The sequence below is a fragment of the Calonectris borealis genome, chromosome 3, assembly GCF_964195595.1.
Source record: "Calonectris borealis chromosome 3, bCalBor7.hap1.2, whole genome shotgun sequence".
Classification (NCBI taxonomy): domain Eukaryota; kingdom Metazoa; phylum Chordata; class Aves; order Procellariiformes; family Procellariidae; genus Calonectris; species Calonectris borealis.
This window is the reverse complement of record NC_134314.1, coordinates 82,647,823-82,672,293: the sequence shown is the minus strand read 5'-3', so window position 1 is coordinate 82,672,293 and position 24,471 is coordinate 82,647,823. Positions and strand designations below refer to the sequence as shown.

Genomic DNA, 24,471 nt, shown 5'->3' with positions numbered 1-24,471 from the left:
GGTTGCTTTAATTAGGATTGTTTGACAAACAATGTATTTCCTTCCACTCGCACTCCCCCCCCCGCATCAGTCACTCTAAAAAACAATATCAACTTGCCACAGAATCTGCCATGCTAGTTATTCTTCATGGCCACATAAATAGTAATTAAACATATTTGAAAGTATTACTGAAAACAGCTATGCAAATAAAAATGAGGAAAAGGAAAGAATGTTTTTTAACAACAAAACAGCACTTGGAAAAGAATAAAGAAGTCAAAATAACAAAGTTTAAAATAGTTTCACTGGCAGTAATGTAACATCACAGAATTTATGCAGAGTAAGCGAAAAGTAATTGAGATTATAGAAGTCTGCTCCTTTCTAGCATGTATCACTTCTTCAGTAGCTCAAGATATATCTAACACTTTCCTAATAAAAACGTGCATGTGTCATTAAAATAGCTTTAATTAAAACAGTACAAGAGTATCTTTACCAAGACAATCTCTTACTCAAATATCAGAGTGCCTTCAAGAACAGCAAACAAACAAAGCCTCAAAAATCAAGTGCAATTTCTACCTGCAGTACTGTAGAAAAGCAGCTTTCAGTAATTTGGTCTTATCTTCTTGAGCTATAATTTCTAGCCTACTGGTTGCGTCAAACGCAGGACTCTGAAAATGCAAAGTAAAAACTTCAGCTGAAAGACAAATATCAATCTTCATTACAAAATGAAAACAATTTTTCTAAGTAGCAACAACATAGATTTAAAATAAAAATGCCACCTGGAAGCAGTTGTGTTTATTAAGCCAAACATAAGCCCACAAAATACATTACAATGAAAGTCACACAGTGGTTTGACCTCAAGCGTTTTAATAAAATTCACAGAAACTGCAAAGGAACTTACGCCAACTTATTTCACCAGTCAAACTTTTTATGGTACTTTTAAATATTTTAACATTCAAAACCAACATTTTTGACAGAATTTAGAAGGTATTCACGAGTACCATCACCTGCAAAAACAATGTAAGTGCAGATAAATCTAACTAGAGATTAGTTCAATAAGAAAAAAAAATAGTTCCATCTGAGCAATCACCACAAAGATCTTCCACTAAAATACTAGTTAGTAATAACTGATTTAAAAGATGATTTAATCGGAATAAGGATTGAAACTCACTATAACGCCATAGAAATATTCTATAATTTATACTGTAACAACTTTTCTATTCTTCCCTCCCACTTCAGGACATCTCCAGGGCACACACATTTTAAACAAAACATGTTTGATGTAAATAAGAGCTTAATAAATGCACATTGCACAAAATACCAATAAAAATATTTTAGCATATTTTTATAAGACAGTATTAAAAAAAAAAAAACCAAACAAAACCATAGCAGAAAGAATATTCAGCCACTATATAGCCCTTCTCAGCTTAGCCTCCAAGCTTTTCACAGCGTGATAAGAAAAAAGTGTCTCTTATATGCACAAAAGAACAGACACAAAAGACTGAAGAAACCATCCTGATCAAAAAGTGAGAACAAAGTCTGAGTCTCTACAGTAGTGTTATATCAGGCCTACTGGCATACAGTAATACATTTACGTGAAGGAAAAAAAAAAATTCATAGGTACCTCGACTTCAAAACAAGGCAAAACAAAAAAGTTATTCAAACTGGCAGATGATGTAAAATCTCTTGGGTTTTGAAAACTGCCTTCATTACAAGTGTTTGAGTCCCTATTTAAAAAAAACCTTTTAAAACTCAAACAAGCTAGGATTTCCACAGTGAAAAATCAAAACTGCCAAAAAACCATTTTATTTCTACCCTCAGTTTTCAACCAGCCAAACAAACAACCATTACCTCACTTCTTGGCCCAGCAAGAGAAGAGGACAGGGAATCTTCAAGGTCTTCAGGAAGCACAGAAATGTTTTCCCTGGACAAAATGGTGATAAGTCCACTTTTTTTGGTAAAGAAGATGGGGAGGCTAGTACAGGAACCTGCTCCTAAAATGCTATCTCCTAAGATGAGGGGAGAGGGAAAAAAAAAAAAAAGAAAAAAAAGAAAGGAAAAAAAGCACATAAATGCCACTTTAATTTAAGAACAAAACGTTAACAGTTTCATAGACAATTATTAAATTTTGTCATGAATCAACCAACAGTAATTGACAACTGCACCTGACTTACAGAAATTGTGGATACTATTTGCTACTCAAGATGCAGATTTCCAGATACTGTAAGTTTAAAAAAAAAAAGAAGGGGAAAAAAAAAAAATTGAGATTCAGGTAGTTCAAATTCTATTTAAGGACCTATGTGCACGTCCTACTTGAAAACACCTCTGAAGGTCAAGGATGACATGCTTAGAGATATCTGACAGGTACCTAGTATGAATTTTAGGCTGAGCCTCAACACAAAGTTAACTTAAAAAAAAAAACCACAGTGAATGCTGGAAGGAAAGAAAAAAAAAAAAGGGAAAAAACCCCACAAACAAAATCTCCACCCAAGAGTGGGGATCTACTTAATTTTCATCTGAAATGCTGTCAAGTAAGCGATAACAATACTGGATGTCACGTCAGCACTTTCTCCATACGCTCATGAGAAACTCCCAACTTCAAAGATTTAATAAAGAGAAAAAGGAGAGTAAATATGATTCTGCTCTCCGAGAAATCTAAATACTGTAAAAACATTCAATGAGAAAGTATCAATGAAATTTAATTTTTTTCTCCTCTGCATGTTACCTTGTATGCCAAATATGATCTTCTCCTGTGGTAAAGAAATTCTTCCAGTTCCAGTGGAACAAGCAAACACTTCATCTTCCTTATAGAGGTAAGCAGCATGGCTAAAGTAATCTGGGACTACCAGACAGCACAACACTTCCTCTTCTGACTGAAAGCATTACATATGAACAATATCACACATATAATAAAAACGTTAAATAAACACCTAACATTTTAAAGGCTGATCCGAGTTGCCTGAATTTGTTTTAATTTTTAAGAAGAACATATGGATATAACTTATAACCTAAAAAACCTAAACAAAACCACTTTTAATTTACCCTAAAACTTAAGATTCTGGATTTTTTTTTTCTTCCATATATATTAATTCACCTGGAGAGATAAGTTAACAGATTATTCTACAAATTATTCTACAGTTATTCTACAAATATTCGCGATGTTTAGACTTCTATTTTTGAGGCTTTTTTATCTTATACTTTAAAATATGTAAAGTTTATGCTTTACATACAGTTACTATTAAACATTAAAAGATGCTAGTACACATTTTACTTGGCATACCACGAATACGTACTTCCAAGAACAACCTTAAGACAGAGAACTTGATTTTCCTTTAGACAAAAATCTGATAGCTGATTAATATACAGGAATATTCTGAAACAGTGTGCTTTCTTAATTCCGTTTCAGAGCCTTCATCTGCATACCTGAAAAGATGGATTATACTGTGTGACCTCCACAACAACATCATCAGACATCTGGTAGCCTTTATCTTCTACTGTTATCAGAGTGTAGTAGACAAGACATGGACGATCTCCAGGATGCCATGCTGCAGCAAGTATCACCAGTCCACCACTATTCAACAACAGATATCACACCGTTGAGAGATGATTATTACACATTTTGTAATAATCTTGCTCAAACTCTACCACTTACAAAAACAGGTATTTCAGTACAATCACAAATAATTATTTTTCAATATTGAAAGAAAGACTATACTACTTGTTCTTTCAAGCTGTTTTATATTAACAGTATTCATATTGCAGTACAAAAATGAACAAAGACGGTTGTGATTTTATGTAATTAAATTAAATACAAGAGATACTGAAAGGAATTATTCTTAGGTAACGAATTTGTAATGCTGAAGAGATAATTATAGCATGAAGTATAGGATAACCTAGCTACCTAATATGACATGCTTATTTTATCACAGTGGCACTCAAGTAAAATTAAATCGCAATTACTTACATAAAGTTTTCTGAAGAAAACAGAACACGTTTATCTCATTAATCTAAGTCTTACCAGATGCAAGTGTACTTCCTTACCGATTCTGTTGCAAATCCATGTATTGTATATTTACTCCTCCTTTAATATCTTCATAGTTACTTTCAGAACCCTAAAAAACAATACATCTGACCTATAACTATATATAAATAGGCTATTAATTAAACAAACACACAAACCCTTTCCAGGTGAGCTGGCTCTTACCCAAATGGCATCTGTAATATGTTCTTTCAGGATCCTATTGACATCCCAGCTGAGAATATAACGTTCTGACGAATCATCAATCTCCCATTTGTTTAGATTTGAACTTGTTAGCATATAAAAGCTTGATCTCTCTTCATCCCAAAGAACGCTAGAAATCTGCATTTAAAAAATAAAAAGCTAAAAAGGTTAAAGCACAGCCTTAATATTTGGATACAACAACCTACACCACTCTGAATCCACAAAAAAAATCACTTCTTTGGGCAACCTACACAAGTTACATTACAAGATGAGAGTATTACAATAATTTCCATGGGAAGTCTTATTTTACAGATATAAGAACATCTATATAAGTATGTTTCTCACACTTTCTTCCAGCTTTTGTGGAGTTCATTGACAAAGCTCAACCCAATCACCAACCCTTGGCAACCCTAAATCAGAAAAGTAAAATTACGGGTTACTGTTAGTTTCTTCAAGTAGTAATGAGGCTATTACTAGAAAGAGGCAAGACATTGAATCATTGCGTATTCCCCAGGAAGTATTGCTACTTTGAAGTCTCCTTTTATTCAAATCTAAAGAGCAAGTCAGCATTCTCCTTTACAAAGCACACAGATTTATTTGGTTTCTGTCTTTCTTTCCAATTTCAATGAAATGTAAGTAACATAAATGAGTTGAGTCTTGTCTCTTTTTTTTGGTCAAACATCCTTACACGGTGTTTTCTTTTTTCTTTCTTAAACACTGAGGCTAGAAATTGCACGGAGAAATTAAAGCAGATTACTATATGAATGTTTTTCAAGCTTACCACAGCATCATGTCCAGGAGACAATATACCCAGAAGAGAAGAAACCTTTCTACCAATTCCAGAAAACATGCCCTGACCCTGTGGCAGGGCATGCTGATGAATCTTGCCAGAACTATCTGGTATCAATCGAACTAGCTGGCCTCTGGAAGATGATAAAATAAAGCTTCCTCCCTAACAAAAAGAAAAAGCAACTATATTAAAAAAATAAAAATCACATTCCTGAAACAATTCTATTGTCAGATAAAATGCTTTATGTCAGTTCATAAGGGTAAACACTAAACAAGAACAAGCCATCCATAGCACTTGAGAGCTAACAAAGAAAATAAATAAAAAAAGAAAGTATTTATTGCATAAAAAAAACTGTTTAAACAGATTTTTCCACATTATTCTGAATTCTTGAATTAATGCAGCGTACAGCTCACAGTGTACTTTTTAAACTATATTTGTGAAAAATATGAAAAGAAAATATATTTAATCAATCTCTACAGGCACTAGTACATGTAACATTCATACATTGAATTATGAATTAAATAACATTCAACTTCCATGTGTGCATTTAAAACTTGAAGTGTTATTAAGCACACTATAACTTTTTTTTTTTAATAGCATCCTATCCTACAGGACACTAATCTAAATGAACTGCATAACCAATCTTCCATCTGGTTATGTCAAAAAAGACTGGTATAGGTAATTAAAAAATGAATAGTGCATTAATGAATGTATAACTGAGAAAAGATACCACAATGCTAGTGTCAGACCAGGAAAGAAAACAATATGCAGATACAAAGAAAGAAGTTGTTTTCTGTTGGGGTTTTTTTTGCTTGTTTTTTATTGTTGTTTTTTGTTTTTTTTAAAGAAATAATAAATATGAGCACTAAGTCGAACATCTGACTGATACATAGCACTGGCAGAGACTCATTTTCTTATCCATGAAACTCCATTTCAGTTTGACAACAGAACCAAAATCTCATGTAATCCTAATGATGAAAAAAAAGTGTTACCTTTGCGCTAAGAAAATGTGAAGTGTCTTGTGCATTATGCAAAATATGCACTCCATTGTAGGTGTTTATATACCTCATTTAGGAGGCAGAGACTTCTGTTCGTGCATCTCTTGCCTGTCCTAATGGATGCATCTACATTAGCACTTTAAGTAGTATCAAAAGTCTGTTTCTGAACTGCCCTTCTGTGTGTCCCCACATACTACCTGCCGGATCACGTCACATCACAGAGCAGTCCCAGTGTACCAGCTGTACGCCCTTTGAATGAAACTAAACTGAAAGATGGGCTCTGACCACTAACAGATATTTATTTCATGCAGCTACGTTGGAACTAGTTCAAAATAACAACCCCCTCCCCCTAAACGACCAGTGTAGATCATGGCATTGCCTCAGCACTAACCTTTTTACTTTATACATTCTCAACTATTGCCTTTCACTACTTGCTAACACAGACGTAGCCTTCACGCCCCCTACCACCAAGGCATTAAAAAAAAGGTGCCTTCAATTCAAAACTGATCAAAGTTTGTATGTTACAGGGAATGAACAAAGCCTGCTAGATGTACAACAATTTAAAAAAAAAAAAAACCCAAAAAAACCCCCAAAACCCCTCAAAAACCCCAAAACAACAAAACCAAACCAAACCAGACCAGAAAAAAACCCAACCAAACAAAAAAAGAATGCTAAGGGCCTGGAGGTTGCTGAAAGAATGAACTGTTTACCTGTACAGGAAACGTTCACAGAACAAAATTTTTAAAAAATTTAAAAAACAAACAAACAACCAGCACCATTTTCATCACCATACTATACAAAAATTTTGCTAAAGTTTAAATCTGCCCAGTGACAGGATGACTAAGTTGTCATGTAAGTAATAATGCAGCTTTAGAACACTGATTAATAAAAGGGTTCTCCTCTGAAAAAAAAAACAGTGTTCCTCCAGCTCTGACTTCACATTGATGTCAATATTTCAACTACAGGTATGATAAGACCTTGCTTTCTTCATCTTGATATCTGAAGCTTGGGCAAAATTCAACTCTAATAGGGTAGATACATATTAGTGTTTCTTAAGATCTTGAAACTCTTAAGAAATCTGTCATTAAGATCACTGTCTTCTGATTAGGTTTATAAATGTTTATGACATGCTGGTGCCCTAAAATAATATTCATATTACAGGATATGAACAGTAGATGTTGAAAAGGTCATGAGATAAAATGTAATTTAATTGACAATAACTAGTTTTGAAGATAACACATATTGTAACACACACTGAATTCTTGGATATATTCTGTTTTGAGAGTTTTCCCCATTTAGGCACATCAACAGCAGAAAACAGAATTTCTAAGAACAATTCATAATATACCTGTTCATTACTTCCGTACAGAAATCTCTCAAATACAGTCACCAGTGAGCTATTCCACAAGACATTGAGTGTGGGGTTTGTGGATTCAGATGAAGCAGTACTCTGCTTTTGTGATAGCAGGGTTTCTACCACTGGAAGTAATCACAATAGTAATACTGACACTCCTCATAGGCTGAGGTACCAAATCAGTCCTGTTAACCTTCTGGGCGAATCCTGCATGCTTCCCCAACTTTAACATTATTATTTATGACTACCAGTCATCTCTGCTACTTAAGATCATCACACTCGTGAACAATCTCTGAAATTACTCCTCAGAATGTTTGATAGTTTGCTTTGCAACATTTATTGGAGATTTAGGACTGATAATGTGGAACATGCTTTTTAATTTTTAAATTAGGAATTAAAGCAGTATTTTAATATAAATCATACTGTACTGTACCTTTACTGCTGTTAGGAAACTGCACAGAGAGCCTCCAAAATCTGTAAAAGTCTCCGTATAGGAACCTTCATGTGCAAGATTGGGCCAGTAGCGCACAGAACCTTCGCTGGTAGCAACCATTATGGCCAGAGACTTAAAGTGAAAAAATAATTTACAGAACATGCAAGATAATAATAATCAGACTGCGGCTTTAACTAAAACACGTTATTTTACATATCAAGATTGTGGGTGACAAATACACAAAAAAGTAGTAAATACCTATGGATGCACACTGCCAAACCCAGAACTGAATTGCAAAATTATTCTGTAGCATAATCTAATATGTGCAGGGTACGTTATACTCGCCTATTTTGCTAACAATAATATTTTCTGCTGGTTCTTGTTCCTGATAATTCAGGGTCTGCTACTGAAATGCAAATGAAACTTACACTTGCAAGACAGAAAAGAGCCTGTGGAGAGTTCCAGATGCCAAAAGTTATAAGCTGCTATAGAAGACTTAAAATGCAGACTATAATTTAACAAAAGAAACTGCTGTAGTGTCATTAAGAGAAATATCAAATCACACGGTGGCTCTTCTCTGTATAAACACATAAGCCCACAGTATGCCTACATTAGGGCTTCTGACTCAGGAAATCACTCGGATACCAAATTCAAACTATGAAACGAGACTGTGTTCAAGTAGAGATTTAGATAGAAAGCATTGTACCTAATCAACTGGTACAGAACAACAGAAGAACTGTAGCTGAAAGCTGTTATTGATCTCCTTGGAGTTTTCTAACTGATTTTTGACTCGACACAGATCTTCATACAGCTGGCTAACGAATGTCATAGCAATTAAAAAAACACCAAAGAACGCATTGTCCTTTGTGATTCCTGCCCATTGTTTAATAATTTTCCTTTTAGTGAAATATTTTCTACCACTAATATTTCTACTTCACTCTATAAAATCATAGTGTACACGCATAGCTCACAAGCTGAAGAAAGAGGAAGTAAAAAAAATAATCTTGGTTTAGGTGTCTTACTTCGTCTTAAACTTCTTTGGGTATGACCAAGTCATAGAGCATTTAGAGTTTTATGAGCTAATCACAAGATATTAAGAGTGCTTTTCATCATCTGGAAGTGTAACACAGTAACAAGTCAAAAGAAAAGACTCTATTACATATTCTGTGCTGCTTCTTCCTTCCAAAGACAACTGCTTATCCAGTTTTATTAGAACACCACATATATTAACTGAAAACTACACCCAAGCTGAAAATGAGAGCTTTTTTCCTTCATGAATGGTAGTAACAGACACATTAACATACTCAGAAAACTTAACAGCTCTTCAAACCTCACCCTCTAGCACAGCATGTTACGAAAAGGCACTTAGGAAAGTAATCAGTCAAGACAGATTAAGTCATCTGTCCTCCCAGTGCCAGCTTCCTTGTAAAGACCAGCCAAGGGAGGGTGCTGGTGTTTGCTTCTCATCCGTGCGTATTCAGAATTAAACCACTGCTGAACAACTTTTTCAGCCGGCATGCATTTAAATTGCACTTGCTTAAACTGAATATTTGATCGCCCTGGTGTTTGTTAACACAATACTTCTTAGTTTACTGTATTTTGTTTGTTACGAAAGCACTCCAAGTAATCCTTAGGAAAACAATTATTTAATCTGATCCTGATTCATGTAAACTGTGTAGTTTGAAAAGACTATTTTGTTTATTTCAAACATATGTATTGCAAACTATCAATCCTGACCTTTTGAATAGATAGTACCACACCAAATGAAGTTTTCAAGTAAGTACTTGATACAATAGGATATATTCAAAGTTACCATAAAAGTATTTTTAAACACTAAAATTTAAAAGTTGATCACCTGCAGAGAAGACGCTTCACCTGAAGAATTGAGACAAGATATAGCTGCTAAACTAGAACTCCACTGGAAGTCACTGGGTGGCAGCTGCAGTTCCTTGCACAAAGATAACTGTAAGAAAGAAAGAGATGCCATAATAAATAGGAGACTAGAAGAACTTGTTCCTCTGCCACAAAGTCTTTAGACTTTTTGGCCCTGCTAAAAACTAATTTTCAACTAGCCCAGACACTGTGTAAGGGAACCAAAAGAATGTCACAAGACATTTTCATCAAGGTTGTCACAACTAGCAAACAGCTAAAAACCACCTAATTGTACATTTTCAAACATGACTGGTTTTCTTTAGTTATTTCTGAGTGTTTCTCACAACACTACAATATTGAATTACTTCTTTCAGAGGTGCAATTATTTGACCATTCCTCAATACAATATGCTAACAAGGCAGCAAAACAAAATTGAACTAGAAAAAGCTCACTAGGTTCTAACAGAGCAGAGAGGGGAAACGCTCCTCCCTTCCCTCCCCTCCCCCCCACAAAGTTAAACAATCAGAAAGATTTTAATCCCTTGAAAAATCTCTACAAGTACCAGAATGCATATAACTGACACTCCACTGTAAGTGCACAACCTGTATAATTAACATATGTTGCACTAATTGAAAGATACTGATTTTGTAACTACAGCTTTCCTCTGACCATACTTGCTATTCACTGAATAGCATGATGCTGAAAGAAACACTGCCCAGAGGGGAAAAAAAAATTCTTGACATAAGAAACCTAGATGAAACGTATGTTCAGCACAGCTGAAACTAACCTTTTTTTTTTTTTGACAAGTTGAAAATCAGTCCCAGAATCATCTAAACCAATCTGTAACATATCAACTAGTTTTGGTACTATTAAAATAAGCTTTATTGAGACTATCTAACATAAGAGACACACCTATTAAAATGCAAAGAATTAACCTTAGTGTCAAGGTGACAATTAAAAATGAAGAGAGGAATATAAAAATGTTAAGCTCCCTCAAAAGCTTGAGTTTCAGTTACTGTTGTTAGTATGACTTCATACCAACCCTGCTGCTTTTGGGGGAAACTAGACAAACTCCAATTTATAAAGAAACTCTTGCTTTAAAAAAACACAACTGAATAACTTGTTCAACTAGCATTAAATATAGAAGTCTTTCCATCTTCATCTTTCAGTTACCTTAGCTACTGGAGACTGACCAATCTTCCAAATAATCAGCCTCTCCTTATGGACTAGCCAGGCCCATCCACTTTCATCCACTTGAACGCTCAGCTGGTCATCAGCTACATAAAAAGTAATTTTTTTTAAAGCATTCAGATTTTTAAAACAATGCAGAGTAACCTTAAAACGAATAAACTTTCATTCTCATATGAAAATAAGAAATACAGTTTCTATTAAATTAAATTCCATGTTAGAATTTCCATGTATTTGATTAAGATACTAAATTACTACATAGTTTAAAAATCCATTCGACAAACGCTCAACTTCTGAGAGTGAAAAGCAAGACTATCCTAGAAGCTATTTCCATCAATTTACAGCAGATAAAAATTGCTCAGCAATTTACAAAGCTATTATAAAGATACGCATTTTTGGTTCCTCTTATATGTACTATAAAAAAGAAAACTTAACCACAGGGAAAAATTGCTTAGGAGACCAATTTCTTGAACTCAGGGAAAGGTTTCTATCACTGGGGCTTTTAGAAGTGATAACAAATGTGGATGAAAAATAAATTAAAAAAAAATTAGAGCATCCACTCCAGGATACAACAGAATCAAAACAAGTGAAAAAGATGAGAAAGAACCAATAAGCAAAAGTTACCAAAAAACCACTACTGGTTTTCTTTATAACCTTGCACTTTACGATATATTGGTTAAGACAGCACCTGAAGGATATTTACATGCATCCATACCGACATGGGTGTTATTACAATTATAGTTACATAGTTAACTAAGTTGGATTCAAACCAAGGCGCAAACATTTCAGTTTCCACTGTAAAGTCAGCATTTAAATGGCATCATCGACATGTTAACACTTCTCTCGCCTGTTAATTTTCAGAAAAATAACAGATAAAATCAGTTCTTACCATCAGCCTTCTTCAGGGCTTCCATAACCTTAACAGGCAGAGAGGATCCAAAAGCCTTAACATCATAGTTAATAGTCTCACTTGCTGAGGGATGCTGGATAACTCTGGTAGGAGTTGCTCTTAAACAAAACAAAAAGTTATAGTTAGTTTTTATTGTTTCTTCATCAGTTTCAACAGACATTTACTTCATTAGTATCTGTTTAGAAACAGACGTGATGAAATGGGCTTACGTAAAATAAACACGCTCCCTCTGGGAGCGCCAGCTAAAACAGTCATTTGGTGGCCTCCTTACAAGTTGTTAGCTGTCATCAAATCCCTTTATTTTTTAAAGAGCTGATTTTGAATATGCCCAGCAACAAAATCACTGTTCAACTTCTTTACGTTCTGGTTATCTATAGAATAAAGCTATCCACAATGCCAGGAGAAGCTCAACAGAAGTTCCTCCCTGACTGCAGGGCCTGTTTCCACCCCCAGTTCTAACGCTGCTGGGCAGTACGCACTGTGCAACACCGTGAGCGCCCGTGGCAGCTTGGATCAGCTAGCACTTCTACTGCCCTTGTTTTCCTGCGGAGACTGCAGTTCTCACCTGTTTCAGTCATTATTTATCTCAAAATGTAATTTATAAGAGCAGCTTTGCATCTTCCCCCGCCTTCTCTCTCTGGAACAGCATAGGTCTGTCTTGTCTTTTGAACACGATTAAGTAGGTAAATTTCTCTGCTTTTAGAAGATACTGCCCTTTTTTTATTTCTCCTCACAAGTAAAATGATGTCACAGACCTCCCCAGTGTGAAATGCCAAAAGACGATGATACACAGCTAGAAGACAAGCCTGACACCCAGTTGGGAAAAACACCATATTAAACAGACCTAAAGTAAAAGTTCCCCAGAACTGAAAACGGGCAATCTTGTTTATCTCAACAAAAAATAGCTGCTCCTGAGAAAAGTGATTCTGAACCCCTGAAATTGATCTGGGGCTCAAGTTATATCTCAGTTTTCATTCACATGGAAGGGAGAAGAGGGGAAGGGGGGAAGAAGGCCTAAACTTTGACTATTTTATCTTCTTTTTAAATATAGAGGTTCTTATTATTTTCATATTTTTCCTATACCAGGGATACATCTGAGCAACCCTCGAATTCAAACACTAATAAGAGATAGTTATAACACTGAACATGTGGTATTGTAGATTTATAGTTTTAATGTACATACAACTTTTAAAAAACCTTAAAACCGTTCAACTGTAAAATGTTTCAGTCAGAATTTGTTACCGTGAGAACAGAGTATATCAAATATCCTAGACAGAATCTGAAAACACCTGAGAAACCACAGACTAATAAAGTCTTACTACTCCTGTAGGAAAGTAAATGAGCAAAATGAGTAAACATAGATTAGTAACTCTCATAGATTTTTTTTTTCTGTTTTTCCTTTTCACACAGAAAAGTCATGCCTAACAGTTCTATCAGAATTTTCTGCAAAAAAGTCAGTGAATACAATCCAGACAATATTAAGTACTTAAATTTCCTAAAAGCTTTCAAAAAGATCCCTCATCAAAGATTCCTAAAGAAATCAAGCTGGAAGACATGAGGAAAAGTCTTACTGTAGACCAAACCCTGTATAAAAGAAAACAATAAGCAAAAAAAAATACAGAGGAAAGAAAGGCTAATTTATACACTGCAGGAAAGTTTCCCCTCTATAAACCTTTACTGGTGTCTAAAATTTTTAAAGATTGGTGTCTAAGATCTTCAAAGTCATAAAAGAAACCAACTACCAGAGTGACAGTCTCTTGACAGTACAATATTATTTAGGACAGTCAAACAGCAAACAGAATATCTGAGTTACTAAATACAGAATAAAAGGCAAAACAGAAAACATGATGACAACTCCACATACAGCTTCTCGAGTACTAGGATGACCTACCATGTACACATCTCAAAAGGATATTGCAGAAAAACTACTGAAAAGAGATTTAAGGACGATGAGAGATACAGAATATCTTACAATAATCTCAACAGAAAAACAAATGGTAAAACTGCATTTGTGAAACAGCAACGTTGTAACCTACAATGGCTTGAGCATGTAAAAATGAGGCAGGGTTTGCAAAGAGGGACGAAATATTTTCTTGAACCTTCTTGTACAGTTGAAAGCAAGAGCTTTCAGGCAGAGCCCTCTCATCAGGCTCATTCAGAAGTATGCCTTAATACATTCACTGAAGCACAGGACCAATATAATCTAATTGCTGACCATTACACATGACCAAATAACACTTTTTCCCCTCCTTTTACTCAGTAAGGTCAAATGATTTTACCTAACTAAAAGCCTCCGTGCCTGCATCTGGGTTTTGGTTGTGTTTGCAAGACTCAAGGAAGAGATTCAGACGGCAAGCACTTAAACACTTGGCTCTTTTTTTTTTTTTTAAATGATGACACTTTTTTTGCCACTTTTTTAAATCATCTGCCTAACTTCCTCTCGGCTCTCTCAACAATTAGTGCTACTTTAGGAAACAAAGAGCGAGTCTTTCAGATCCTCAGTAACAGCTATCTGAGTGTGCACGGCAGACTCCTTCCCCAAATACCCACCGAGCGAGCCGCCCCCGAGCACGGCGGCAGACGCCGGGAACCGCAGCCCACCTGCTCCGCGCTCGCGCGGCAAGAGGCGACACCGCCCCCGGTGGCGGGGGAAGGGGCGGCCGGAGGGCGCCGGCCGGAGGAGCAGAAGGGCCCGGGGGACGCGCCGCCGGCCGGCTCTGCACGCTGCCTCCCCTCAGCGGGCCGGGAGGCGGCTGCACCGCGGGCAGCGGTCCCCGCAAGCCCCGACTGCAGTGCCTGCCACGGAACCCCGGCAACGGAAGGCTCGGGGTTTATCCCGGAAACGGGGAAGGAAGAGAGAGGGGAAAACCCTCAGGCGGGAGCAACGGCCCGGCGGGAAAAGGCGGCTCGCGCGCCCTCGCCCCTGCCCCGGGGCCTGGCAGGCGGAGGGGGCGGGACTCACCGGGCGGAGAGGGAGCCGCTCCTCCGCGCCACCGGGGAGAACAGCACCGGCGAGCTGGCTGCCGCCACGACGGCCAGGTTCTTCCTGCCGCCCGGCCGGGAGAGAGGGCTGGGGGCGGCGCTGCCCAGGTTCCTGCGGGCCGACCCGCCGGGGGTCCGCGGGGAGGCGGGCGCCGAAGGAAACATGGCCGGGGAGAGAGGAGCGGTGCCGGCCCGGAGCTCCCGCCGGGCGCCGGCTGACTGCGTCACTCCGGGGCGAGGAGGGGCGGAGCGGAGCGCGGCGCAGCCGCTGCCGGGGAGCGGCGGAGACCCAGCGCCAGCTGCCTGGCCAGGTGGGGGCGCGGCCCTCGCACCCCGCTGGTCGCCTTGCCGGCTCTCCTGATACAAGCCAGCAGCGGGAAGCTACCCTCATAAATACGTCGTCGTTGTTACAGGCTCAAGCGTTCATGCAGAAGCGTCCAATTCCTCCCTTAGCTGCCCCAGTGCTCCTGCCGCGCCGCGGAAGAGGATTTTTCCTCTCCGGAGGGGGAGAGCGGAACGAGACGGCTTCAGGCCCGCTGGCACGTCATGGCCTTCGGAGGACGGCTGTTCCACCGTGCCCTCCTCCCCAGCACAGGAGCCTGCGCCACTTTCCTCACTCGGCAGCTTAGACAGCCAGCTGTGTCGGGTGGTCTCAAAAAAACATGGGTCCCCCTCGCTCGGATCTTCCCGAAGAAGGCCGGATACGCTCAGTCCTTCGGGACGCACCCAGGAGGACCCACAAGGCTGGATTTGGGAACCATTTTTCACTGAATTAATGCAGTTCTGGCGCTAACCAACTCAAGCAGAGAAAGGTAGCTGGATACCTTTCAGCTCAAAAAACTGCTGTTGAAAGACCATTGCAAACCGCTGTTTGGCACTTTTGGAAGGGCGGGTTTTCCACTAACAGAGTTGCCTGATCTTTAAAATAGCCTGTGCTGTAACCTGTGTTTGTCCCCAAGTTTCTAATTAAAAAAAAAACACAAAGAAAACCTATTCCATGCAAACCTAGGTATGTTTCACATCTACGGTAAATACCAACCATGCTCTACAACTATTCAATGGCATAGAATTAGATGTTAGTCTTAAAGGGGAACTAAATTTTCTAATCAAAAGAAAATACTCAACTGGATTGATCTGTATGAAAAAGAGCTTTCAGAAGGTACATACGTACTATTTACTTAGGGAAGAAGTTGAGTTGTATGTATATTATCGATGAAGCTAATTAGTTAAGATAAAATTAACTAAAAATAGAATATTCAAAAATTTCCCATCGGTTTCCAAAAGAGTTCTTTGAAAAGAGTTACGGTTGTTAAGCTTTCCATGTGGTCCAATATGGCTGAATCTGAAATGCAGAGATAAACCTGAGATGTTTCATCTGGCAGTACTGAAGTATGAGGCACCTGTCTGTTTCAGTGCTTTGCCTTTTAACTTCACTCTGTCTCCTTTTGCTTTAATTTTATGGGAAAAGCAAAATACGAACATTTAGTGGAGCTTCCCTATACTGTTACATTAATGTAGTATGCTTCTATATTATACTCCATGCAGCGATGCTAAATCACCATCTTACTGTCGTTCCATCAAGAAAAACAAATAAACCAAATCAGAAAATGCACACACAAACAAGGAAATGGGGAAAAACTGAGTAAAATTCAAGCTGCCATCCGCATTTCCCAACGTCCATGAATGGTGACATTCAAATTATTTAAAAAACTGAAAGCTCCCCTTCACACCTTGTTTCTAAAATATTTAAGATGATGCAGTGTGAGCAGTCATTTTTTGCCGATTGAATCCTGTATACACTTTGCTACACTTCCTCGGGGAATTACTCGGCTTCCTTTTGCTGTCCCAGCCCTGTATTAAGAGCTCCATCTTTGGGAGAGAGGATACAACTCAACCTTTAAATCTCATTTTTGACACAGAAAGAGTTTATGCTGATATCGGTTAGAGACTTAACCAGTTCTTGAACCGGGACTCGTGTGGTACTTGTTTTTCACATGAAAAGGTGAATGTCCAGCAGGCAATTTTGACAATACTGACCTAGCAGGGACTTGAACTAAGAGAATGGAAATAGTGGACTTATATTAGAGCCACAACTTCAAAATATATGGGATTGATATCTTTTTACTTCTCTTGTTTATTTATTGATCAATGGATTGAAATACTGCTTGGGTAGACTAGCCACAAATAGCTGCGTGCCTATTTGAAAAGAAAATTAGTTTGAAAGGATAGCAGCAAACTCCATCATCTGCAGAGCAAACACAATTCTAATTAATGGGTTAACTGAATATGCCTTACGGGACACTGCAGACGTTTAAACAAAGACATGTATAAAAGATCAATACCATTTTCTTCTTCATAAGATAAGAAATGTAACGTCTTGCTCATCAGAATACAGAGTTCCCTAATAGGTCTGAGTATTAATCTATTGGATCATTGCATCATGAGTTTAAGACCCCTTAAGCAACTGGAAACAATTCTCCCCATTCAAGACAGCTGAGTGTGTCGAGCGGTGGAAATGCGAAGACAGAATTGGTGGAGATCACAAAGGCCAGGTATGCTCCTCTATTACTCGCCTAACTAGAATCCACTCCCTTTTCAAAGATTAAAGTATTGACAGAAAAGAGGCTCCCTGTATCAGAAGATTAAAGCAAAAATTTGCTTCAACTACGTGAAACCCGAGTTGAAAGAACTTCTCTCTTTCAGAGATGCCAATCATTCACTGCAGTGATGATGTTGCGATCAGTACTCTATTAAGCATTAAAATAAATAGTTTAATAAGTAGTTTAAGTAATAAAGTTACTCAAGACACTTTATTTTCAGTGTCTTATTTCTCTCAGGAAAACATTCGTGCTCTCAAGAATCGGAAAACTAATTAGGAACACAGTAAAGGGATTAAGTGTACATTGAGAGCTGACCTTTCATTAAGTCTCCAAATACTCAACCCTAACTAATACATTCAATTTAGCAAGGTAGTTTTGAAAGCAATTAGATACAGTACAGATACCCCAAAAGTCAAAAAGTTAAGGAAGCAAAGTTCTGGCCTCTGAGGCAAAGGTGAAAAAGGCAGTATTAATAAAAGACTTCAAAATGATGCCCATAGATACCAACTAAAATATGGCAACTAGTGATAGAAACTGAAAAAAATGTTTATATTGCATATTTGATATACGTGTGTGCGTGTAAAATTAATTACATTTACTTTTGAACGTCTGGGAAATCATCTTTATTACTTTTCTACACAGAGAAGATATGTTTAAGCTAAAGCTGGACACTAGTGTGTGCAATGTAAAAGAGAGATGGTTTTGTATAATGTGCTGCGCCAGGGCTACAAGGACACTTTGAAACCTCTACCAATTCTGAACAAGGTCTGGCCTTTCCTTCAGGAAATGCTGGGTAAGTTTAATTTGACTTAAGTTGTATTTACTTGCGATCAAAAGCATTTCAGATACCTTTTGGCCTTTGGAATACAGTGGGAGTAGCACAGCTGTGTTTTGAGCTATTAATGCCATCCCTCATGGAACTGAACCTCTTCCTACTAACAGCTTAAACAAAACAAATAATAGATATAGAGTATTACTAAAACCTGAAGAGGGCAAGAATGGAAAATACAGTCAGTGAGTGTAAGAAAGTTTGGTTTATACTTCTTTCTGATGCACAGTCAGATACTCTCACGTTAAGTCTTTTCTACATTGCGTGGCCCCTTTTTGCCCCATGGACCATGCTACACAAGGCAGCAGCATGAAATAGTGGTCCTTAGCAAAAGACGCCTATCAGGATTGTTAGAGATACACCAACAGTTTCCACCTTAGACAGGAAGGTCTTCAATTCTTATAACAAAAAGAATGCAATACTTTAATTTTTCTCGTTCTCACACCTTTTTCATCATTAAGCTACTAGGGCCCCTACAGTTCAAAACCATATACCCAGTGTTGGCTAGCACTGCTGTGAAGTACACAGCATGCCATGTGCACACATCACAAATCTGGAGTTGTCCAGCAAAGCCTTCTACTTGCACATTACTAAGAAACTTTGTTTTCTCACCTTGTTGAGGTCTGTGGTTTGTTCCAAGGAGTATTTTGAGTGGTTCTAACCTGAATAAAGTCTGTTATCCAATGTACCTGCTATGACAGACATTCACCTTTCTGTGGACTAGAGCTTTTCTATAGCTTTTCACACTTTTCTGTAGACTGCAACACCTGCCAGAGCAACTTATGAACAAAAGACAAAACATTCATTCAGTTTGGCTGCAAGTAATTCCTGTAACCAGTGTAAACACATGAATAAAGGGGCTTGTTGCATCTCACATAAGGAGAGATTACATGAGTAAATAGGCTAAAGTTCAAGCCCCTCTAAATACGTTATAAAAAGAATAATTGGTAGTCAACACTGAAATTAAACATTGGCTCAGTGGTATTTTTGGCATATCTGTAATACAGTATCTGCTTCTAGTAAAACTATATCAGGAGATAAAATTATATCTGGATGTAATTTTATTTTCGTTCCTTAGCTCAGGGATCTCTTTAGCGTTTTCACTGTGTTCCACGAAGTGCCATTAATGGCACATTAGATAAACATTTTAAGCTTGCCCAGCACTAGGTATCTCACTTATTGCCAATAAAGTTTTCCAGCAACAAGTTTTCCTAGCATAGATGAGTTTTAATGTGACCTGGAAAGCTTCTAGCGTTTTAAAATTATCTTGTGGGGTTTTGCATCTTCAGAAAGTCTAGAGAGATTCTACTGGAAGAGATTCTTAAATTAGAAACATGAAGCCAAACATTTACTGCCAAATGTACCCTCCTGCAGTTATTCAAATTAATGTAATGCTATTATTTTACTAGTTGTCCTTGAGAAGGTAGTTTACTGTTTGTCCCTAATAAGGTAGTTAGATAAAACCTGGGATTTCTATGAATGAAATTTTAAGTAACAATAAAAAACTTACATATGCCTTAAAAAAGGACAAAAACTTAGATATCTAAGAGCATGTTCTTTTGGACGTCATCTTAGAAGGGAAGTGAAACTAAAGAACTGGGAAAATAGAGAAGGGAAGAAAATGCATGCAAATTTTAGATTTTCCTATGCTGACTTAATATACTCATATACTAATATACTTGCTTTGTCCTTATGTAAAGTCAGTTAGGTTTTTTGTTTGGTTGCTTTTTTTTGTTGGGGTTTTTGTTTGTTTGTTTGTTTTTTAAAGAACTTTCCTCCAACTCATGGTTCCATACTCTCTAAAATGTGTTCTCATATGTAATTCTCTACAGTAACTGTAGATGGTGATCATAATCAACTTTCACGTTCAGAACAAATGGTAACTGAAAGGACAGTGCAGTGGAAGTCAGAACTTTCAGAGTACGTTAGTGTCGCGCATTTTTGAATTCTAGCATTTTAAGACTACTGACAAGCACAAAAGGCAAAAGTTCCTTGAAAAGGGAAGAGACAATGATATGAAAATGGTAAGATTGTCATTTAATTACCCTTAAAATACTGAACTTACTTGAGAATGCAGCACATCATCATACAGTGCATTACAGCAAACAAGATTCTAAATGGTCTCAATTAACACAAAGCAGAAAAATCTATACACTGAAATTATCTCAATGTGATAGACATTTTAAAAAGTTGCAATAATTATTAAAAAGCTTTCAATAAAAAGTTTAAACACATTTAAGTTTCAAAAGATATTTTGTACATTTTGGAAAAATATAACATTTACTTTACATAACTGAAACATAAGTTATATTCTTTGTAGTTTGTAAGCTTCCATTATTCATACATTCTCTCATACATTTTCTTTTAATACATCTTTTTCTCTGGATTGTAAATCTAATGCAAAAGTATCACTATTCTGAAGAAAAGCTTGTTTCTGCATTAGTTTCCTGAAAAGTCCATTCGGATTTGCAAGTAGTTCCTCATGTTTTCCACATTCAAGAATTTTACCCTGGCCAAGGACTGCAACAAAATCAGCATTCTGAATAGTAGACAGACGATGAGCAATAATTAGGACTGTCCTCCCTTCCATCAGCCGCTCCAGAGCTTCTTGCACTAGATATTCATTTTCAGCATCCAAAGCACTAGTAAGAAATGGGAAGCAGGGAGGGGAGAGAGAAGGATATTTATTATTTTAAAGACAAGTTTTGTATGCATTAGGCTTATTTTGCTAAAACTGCAAACCCTTGCTATTGTTGATGAAGATGAACCAATCGAACTGCAGGGATATTTCATGAATATGCGTAGTGCACGCATCCAAGTTACAGGTATTACATATTCTCAAATGCAAAAACATGCATGGAGAAATAACACTAAATTAATTCAGGAAAAAAATTATACGGCAGTATAATCATCTCTCTTTAACACTAAGATCTTCATTTAAACTAAAGATACAAAAAAGCTTTAAGTTAAGATGTTTCAAAATCAAGCTACATACTACAAATTTAACTCGATGAAAAATTACAACACAGTGTACCTGCTATCCTTTCCACTTTGCATAAAGAGCTTTTATCACAGGTCTCCTAACCAATTCGCATATTCTAAAAAGCACATTCTTTTTGTGGGTAGAGAAAAATAAGGGGCTAGATAATTTCTGCAAGAGCATGCAGAGAAAAAAAGAAGAGAGAGCACCTCACATATCTGAGTTTCACAGAATTTGTAAGTTTCTATTTATTTTCTTTCTTACCTTGTTGCTTCATCTAACAGAAGAATTTTAGGATTCTGAAGAAGAAAGTAAAATAGGTTATAATAACAATTAGACAAGATCTGAATATTTATATCAATAGAGAACAGGATTCATACAGCTTGAAACTCCAACTGTACTTACTTCATCAAAAGAACTGAGTGTCATTCAAAGCATTACTTTTAAGGAGTCTAAACGCTAAGAGGACAAAACGGAAACAACACACTTCCATCTTCAAATTTTGCAAACTAAAGTAAAAGAACACTATTACCAGATCACTATTTGAAAGATAGAAGGTAAAGGTGGGAGATGATTTTTAATGCATACTTGGCAGCACTGTGGTCAAAAGTTCAATTTCCTATTTACTGCTCTTATGTGGATCTTTCACAGAGGCTGAGCTACCCTCTGCTTGCAGTCAGTCTGCTATATATAACTGTCTAGTAACAAAAATAACAAAAACCTACTAACAAGCAGTGTTTCACCCACAAATGAAATACATGGTATTTAAGAACTACCATTAAAGAACTCTTCCCAATTAAATTAAAAAAAAAAAAAATCACCAGCACTCAAATCCCTAAGAAGTCTCTTCTGATTTACAGTACATAATCCAAACTTGCTTGATGAAGTTGACAGTAAAACCTTCAGACTTTATCTGGAAGAGACGGGACTCCACTGCACCCCCAATCACATATGTATCAACTACTCATTTATTTTTTAAAACTCTTTCTGGCCCCCCCACCCCCCAAATAAAGTCTCTACTCCCATGAACTGTACTTGACATGAAATGCAATCAGCTTTTCAGCATTCGTGGTAAAAGAGAACTGGTATAATGAAAAATTCCCAGTAATCTAGCATGCTAGGGATGCTATAGAATCCCGTGCAGCTTAACACGAATGTAAGCTGGGTTCAGCAAGGCTCAAAACTACCAGCTGAGCCTCAGCCCCAAACTGCCTCCCTGGGAGGCCCCGTGGCTGTCCCTGAACCAAACTCCTCATCCTTCTGATCCTCAGAAGCTTCCTCAAATTTGCGCAGCATAGAGCCTGCCCTAAAGCTAAACCCATGCCAATTCTTGAAGAAAAAAATGACACAACATTGTGCTTGAAATAGTATCTTGTCCCAAATCCACACCAGCTCCCCTCAAAGCCAAGACAGGGCATCTATAGTGCTAGTAAGCTGCAATCCAGAAAAATCAACCCGTGAGTGACAGAGATCTGAACACAGAGACAGAAGTGTCATATATGAGTTTACTAGCACCACATTCTTAAAGTCTTCCTTCATCCTTGACCTGGTCTTATGAAAGTGAGCCATTATACAATGATTTACCAGCAGTCTTGGCAAGAACTATCGAAAAACATGACTGAAAGACAGGAAGAAGCACTTACATAAGTAAATGGTCTTTAGTTAAACTACTCAGCCCTTTCAAACTTCCTCATTAATGTAAAAGATATAATTTTCATTTTAAAAATACTTTTCCACCTCTCCCATTGAAAGGCCTCCTCCTTTTTAACCCTTCCTGCCTCCACACAATGTAGTTAAATAGCTATTTGGGTGCTGGCTTACCTTGAGCAGAGCTCGAGCAATTGCAATTCGTTGCTTCTGTCCACCTGCGGGGAAGAGCTCAGTAAATTGAAAAAGGAAAACAAATGTGAAGTAATTTTAACTGAATGCCTGGGCTGAGCAGAATTAGGCACATGTACTTTAGGGGGAGAATAGAGATAAAGGAGGAATTTTTTTAATACTTATGGCAGGCTATGACTTGGAGAAAAAAACTGGTAACAAAAAATAATAGAATTTTTACTTCACTCTATAGTATCAAGATTTTTAAAATAAGCAGTATGAAAGATGTACCTGAAAGCAGAATGCCTCTTTCTCCAACTACAGTGTCAAACCCTTTTGGAAAATCTCTGATAAAGCTAGCAGCATTAGCTATTTCAGCAACTTTCTGAATCTCCTCTGCAGTCACAGTAGAAGGATCCTCTGCACCATAGGCAATATTTTCAGCAATAGAACAGGAGAACAGAATTGGTTCCTGATAAATTGAAAAACGTAACTAATATGGTAGCTCTGTAATTACATGCATGTATTGCCTACATCTCAAATAACATAAGTCCCACTTACAAGACCCAGCATTAATTTCTTTTATATCCATACAAAAGAATATGTAAGCTAGAGTTAATTGAATTAAAAACAAATAAAAAAACTCTCCTAACACCAAAATAAGCAGTCAAAACCAATTAAAAAATAACTTGCTTTTTTAACTGACAAAACATGACGTAACCCTCAATTCCTAATATTTGAGGAAGAGTTCAGAAAGAGCTATTGATCCAAACATCAGAAAACCTTCCCTTTGTACTTTACTACGTATCATCATTTGCAACAATGATGATTCTTCTCTTAACAATGTCTACACAGATTTCATAGCATTTTGTGCATTTAATTTATATTAAAGCTTAAAACAGAGAAGAGGACTGGCAGATAGGACAAGTGATGTACAATGGGAAAATATCTGAAACAAGGTAAGTCTGCTCTGTTTATAAAATAAAGAAGAGACATGCTATAGTATGAATACCAGTATGAATCTCCTACTGGTAACTCAAGAGGAATACATACATTGAAAAAGAAAAATACTAATGTGCCCACAGGAAAATAATTTTTGAAAAAAAGCTTTTGGTGGCATTCTTACATGAAGCAGATGTTTTGAACAGTTATCCTTATGCTTTTAATCAGAACATCAACCTAACAACTAATTGCACTGTGAAGCACCTGGGGAGATGAGGGAAGGAAGATACATAGTTTAATTGGTCAAATAGTTTATTTTTAAGAGGCCACTGAACATCTCTCTGTACTTTCAGAGTCTAGGGATGCTAAGGATAGGGCACTACAAGAGTAAGCACCAACAGTGCTGTATTTTCATGCTTTCCTAATGGCATTTGCCTGGAAACAACACAGAGCAGGTCAGTTTTCAAATGGTTGTGTAAAATATGATTGTCTAACTTCCATTAATGCAAAACGTGATTAAACGTTAAGCTTTGTGTTACTTTCTTCAACAAATCATAGCAAACATCAAGATGGTCAT

The 24,471-nt window shown here is 37.2% G+C and overlaps 2 protein-coding genes and 1 long non-coding RNA gene across 4 annotated transcripts in view; 1 reads left to right on the top strand and 2 right to left on the bottom strand.

Annotated features, from left to right (window-relative positions):
• The window catches only part of NUP133 (nucleoporin 133), a 36,811-nt gene extending 21,865 nt beyond the window's left edge, over window positions 1–14,946 (bottom strand). The window contains exons 1-12 of the mRNA XM_075146423.1: window positions 14,706–14,946; window positions 11,723–11,841; window positions 10,819–10,922; window positions 9,629–9,736; window positions 7,774–7,905; window positions 4,980–5,150; window positions 4,181–4,336; window positions 4,018–4,088; window positions 3,400–3,547; window positions 2,702–2,849; window positions 1,828–1,985; window positions 553–644 (exon numbers count right to left, since the gene is read on the bottom strand). Coding sequence (XP_075002524.1) covers window positions 553–644; window positions 1,828–1,985; window positions 2,702–2,849; window positions 3,400–3,547; window positions 4,018–4,088; window positions 4,181–4,336; window positions 4,980–5,150; window positions 7,774–7,905; window positions 9,629–9,736; window positions 10,819–10,922; window positions 11,723–11,841; window positions 14,706–14,890 — 1,592 coding nt within the window. The 5' untranslated portion in view covers window positions 14,891–14,946. The remainder of the gene's footprint in view (window positions 1–552; window positions 645–1,827; window positions 1,986–2,701; window positions 2,850–3,399; window positions 3,548–4,017; window positions 4,089–4,180; window positions 4,337–4,979; window positions 5,151–7,773; window positions 7,906–9,628; window positions 9,737–10,818; window positions 10,923–11,722; window positions 11,842–14,705) is intronic.
• On the top strand, window positions 14,947–23,994 carry LOC142080653 (uncharacterized). Its single transcript, XR_012673075.1, has 3 exons — window positions 14,947–15,537; window positions 20,026–20,178; window positions 23,808–23,994. It is a non-coding gene; the product is annotated as an uncharacterized LOC142080653 (long non-coding RNA).
• The window catches only part of ABCB10 (ATP binding cassette subfamily B member 10), a 30,397-nt gene continuing 26,096 nt past the window's right edge, over window positions 20,171–24,471 (bottom strand). For both annotated transcript variants that reach the window (XM_075146426.1, XM_075146425.1), the window contains exons 10-13: window positions 23,244–23,424; window positions 22,956–22,999; window positions 21,399–21,433; window positions 20,171–20,796 (exon numbers count right to left, since the gene is read on the bottom strand). In XM_075146426.1, the coding sequence (XP_075002527.1) occupies window positions 20,505–20,796; window positions 21,399–21,433; window positions 22,956–22,999; window positions 23,244–23,424 (552 nt within the window). In that variant the 3' untranslated portion in view covers window positions 20,171–20,504. The remainder of the gene's footprint in view (window positions 20,797–21,398; window positions 21,434–22,955; window positions 23,000–23,243; window positions 23,425–24,471) is intronic.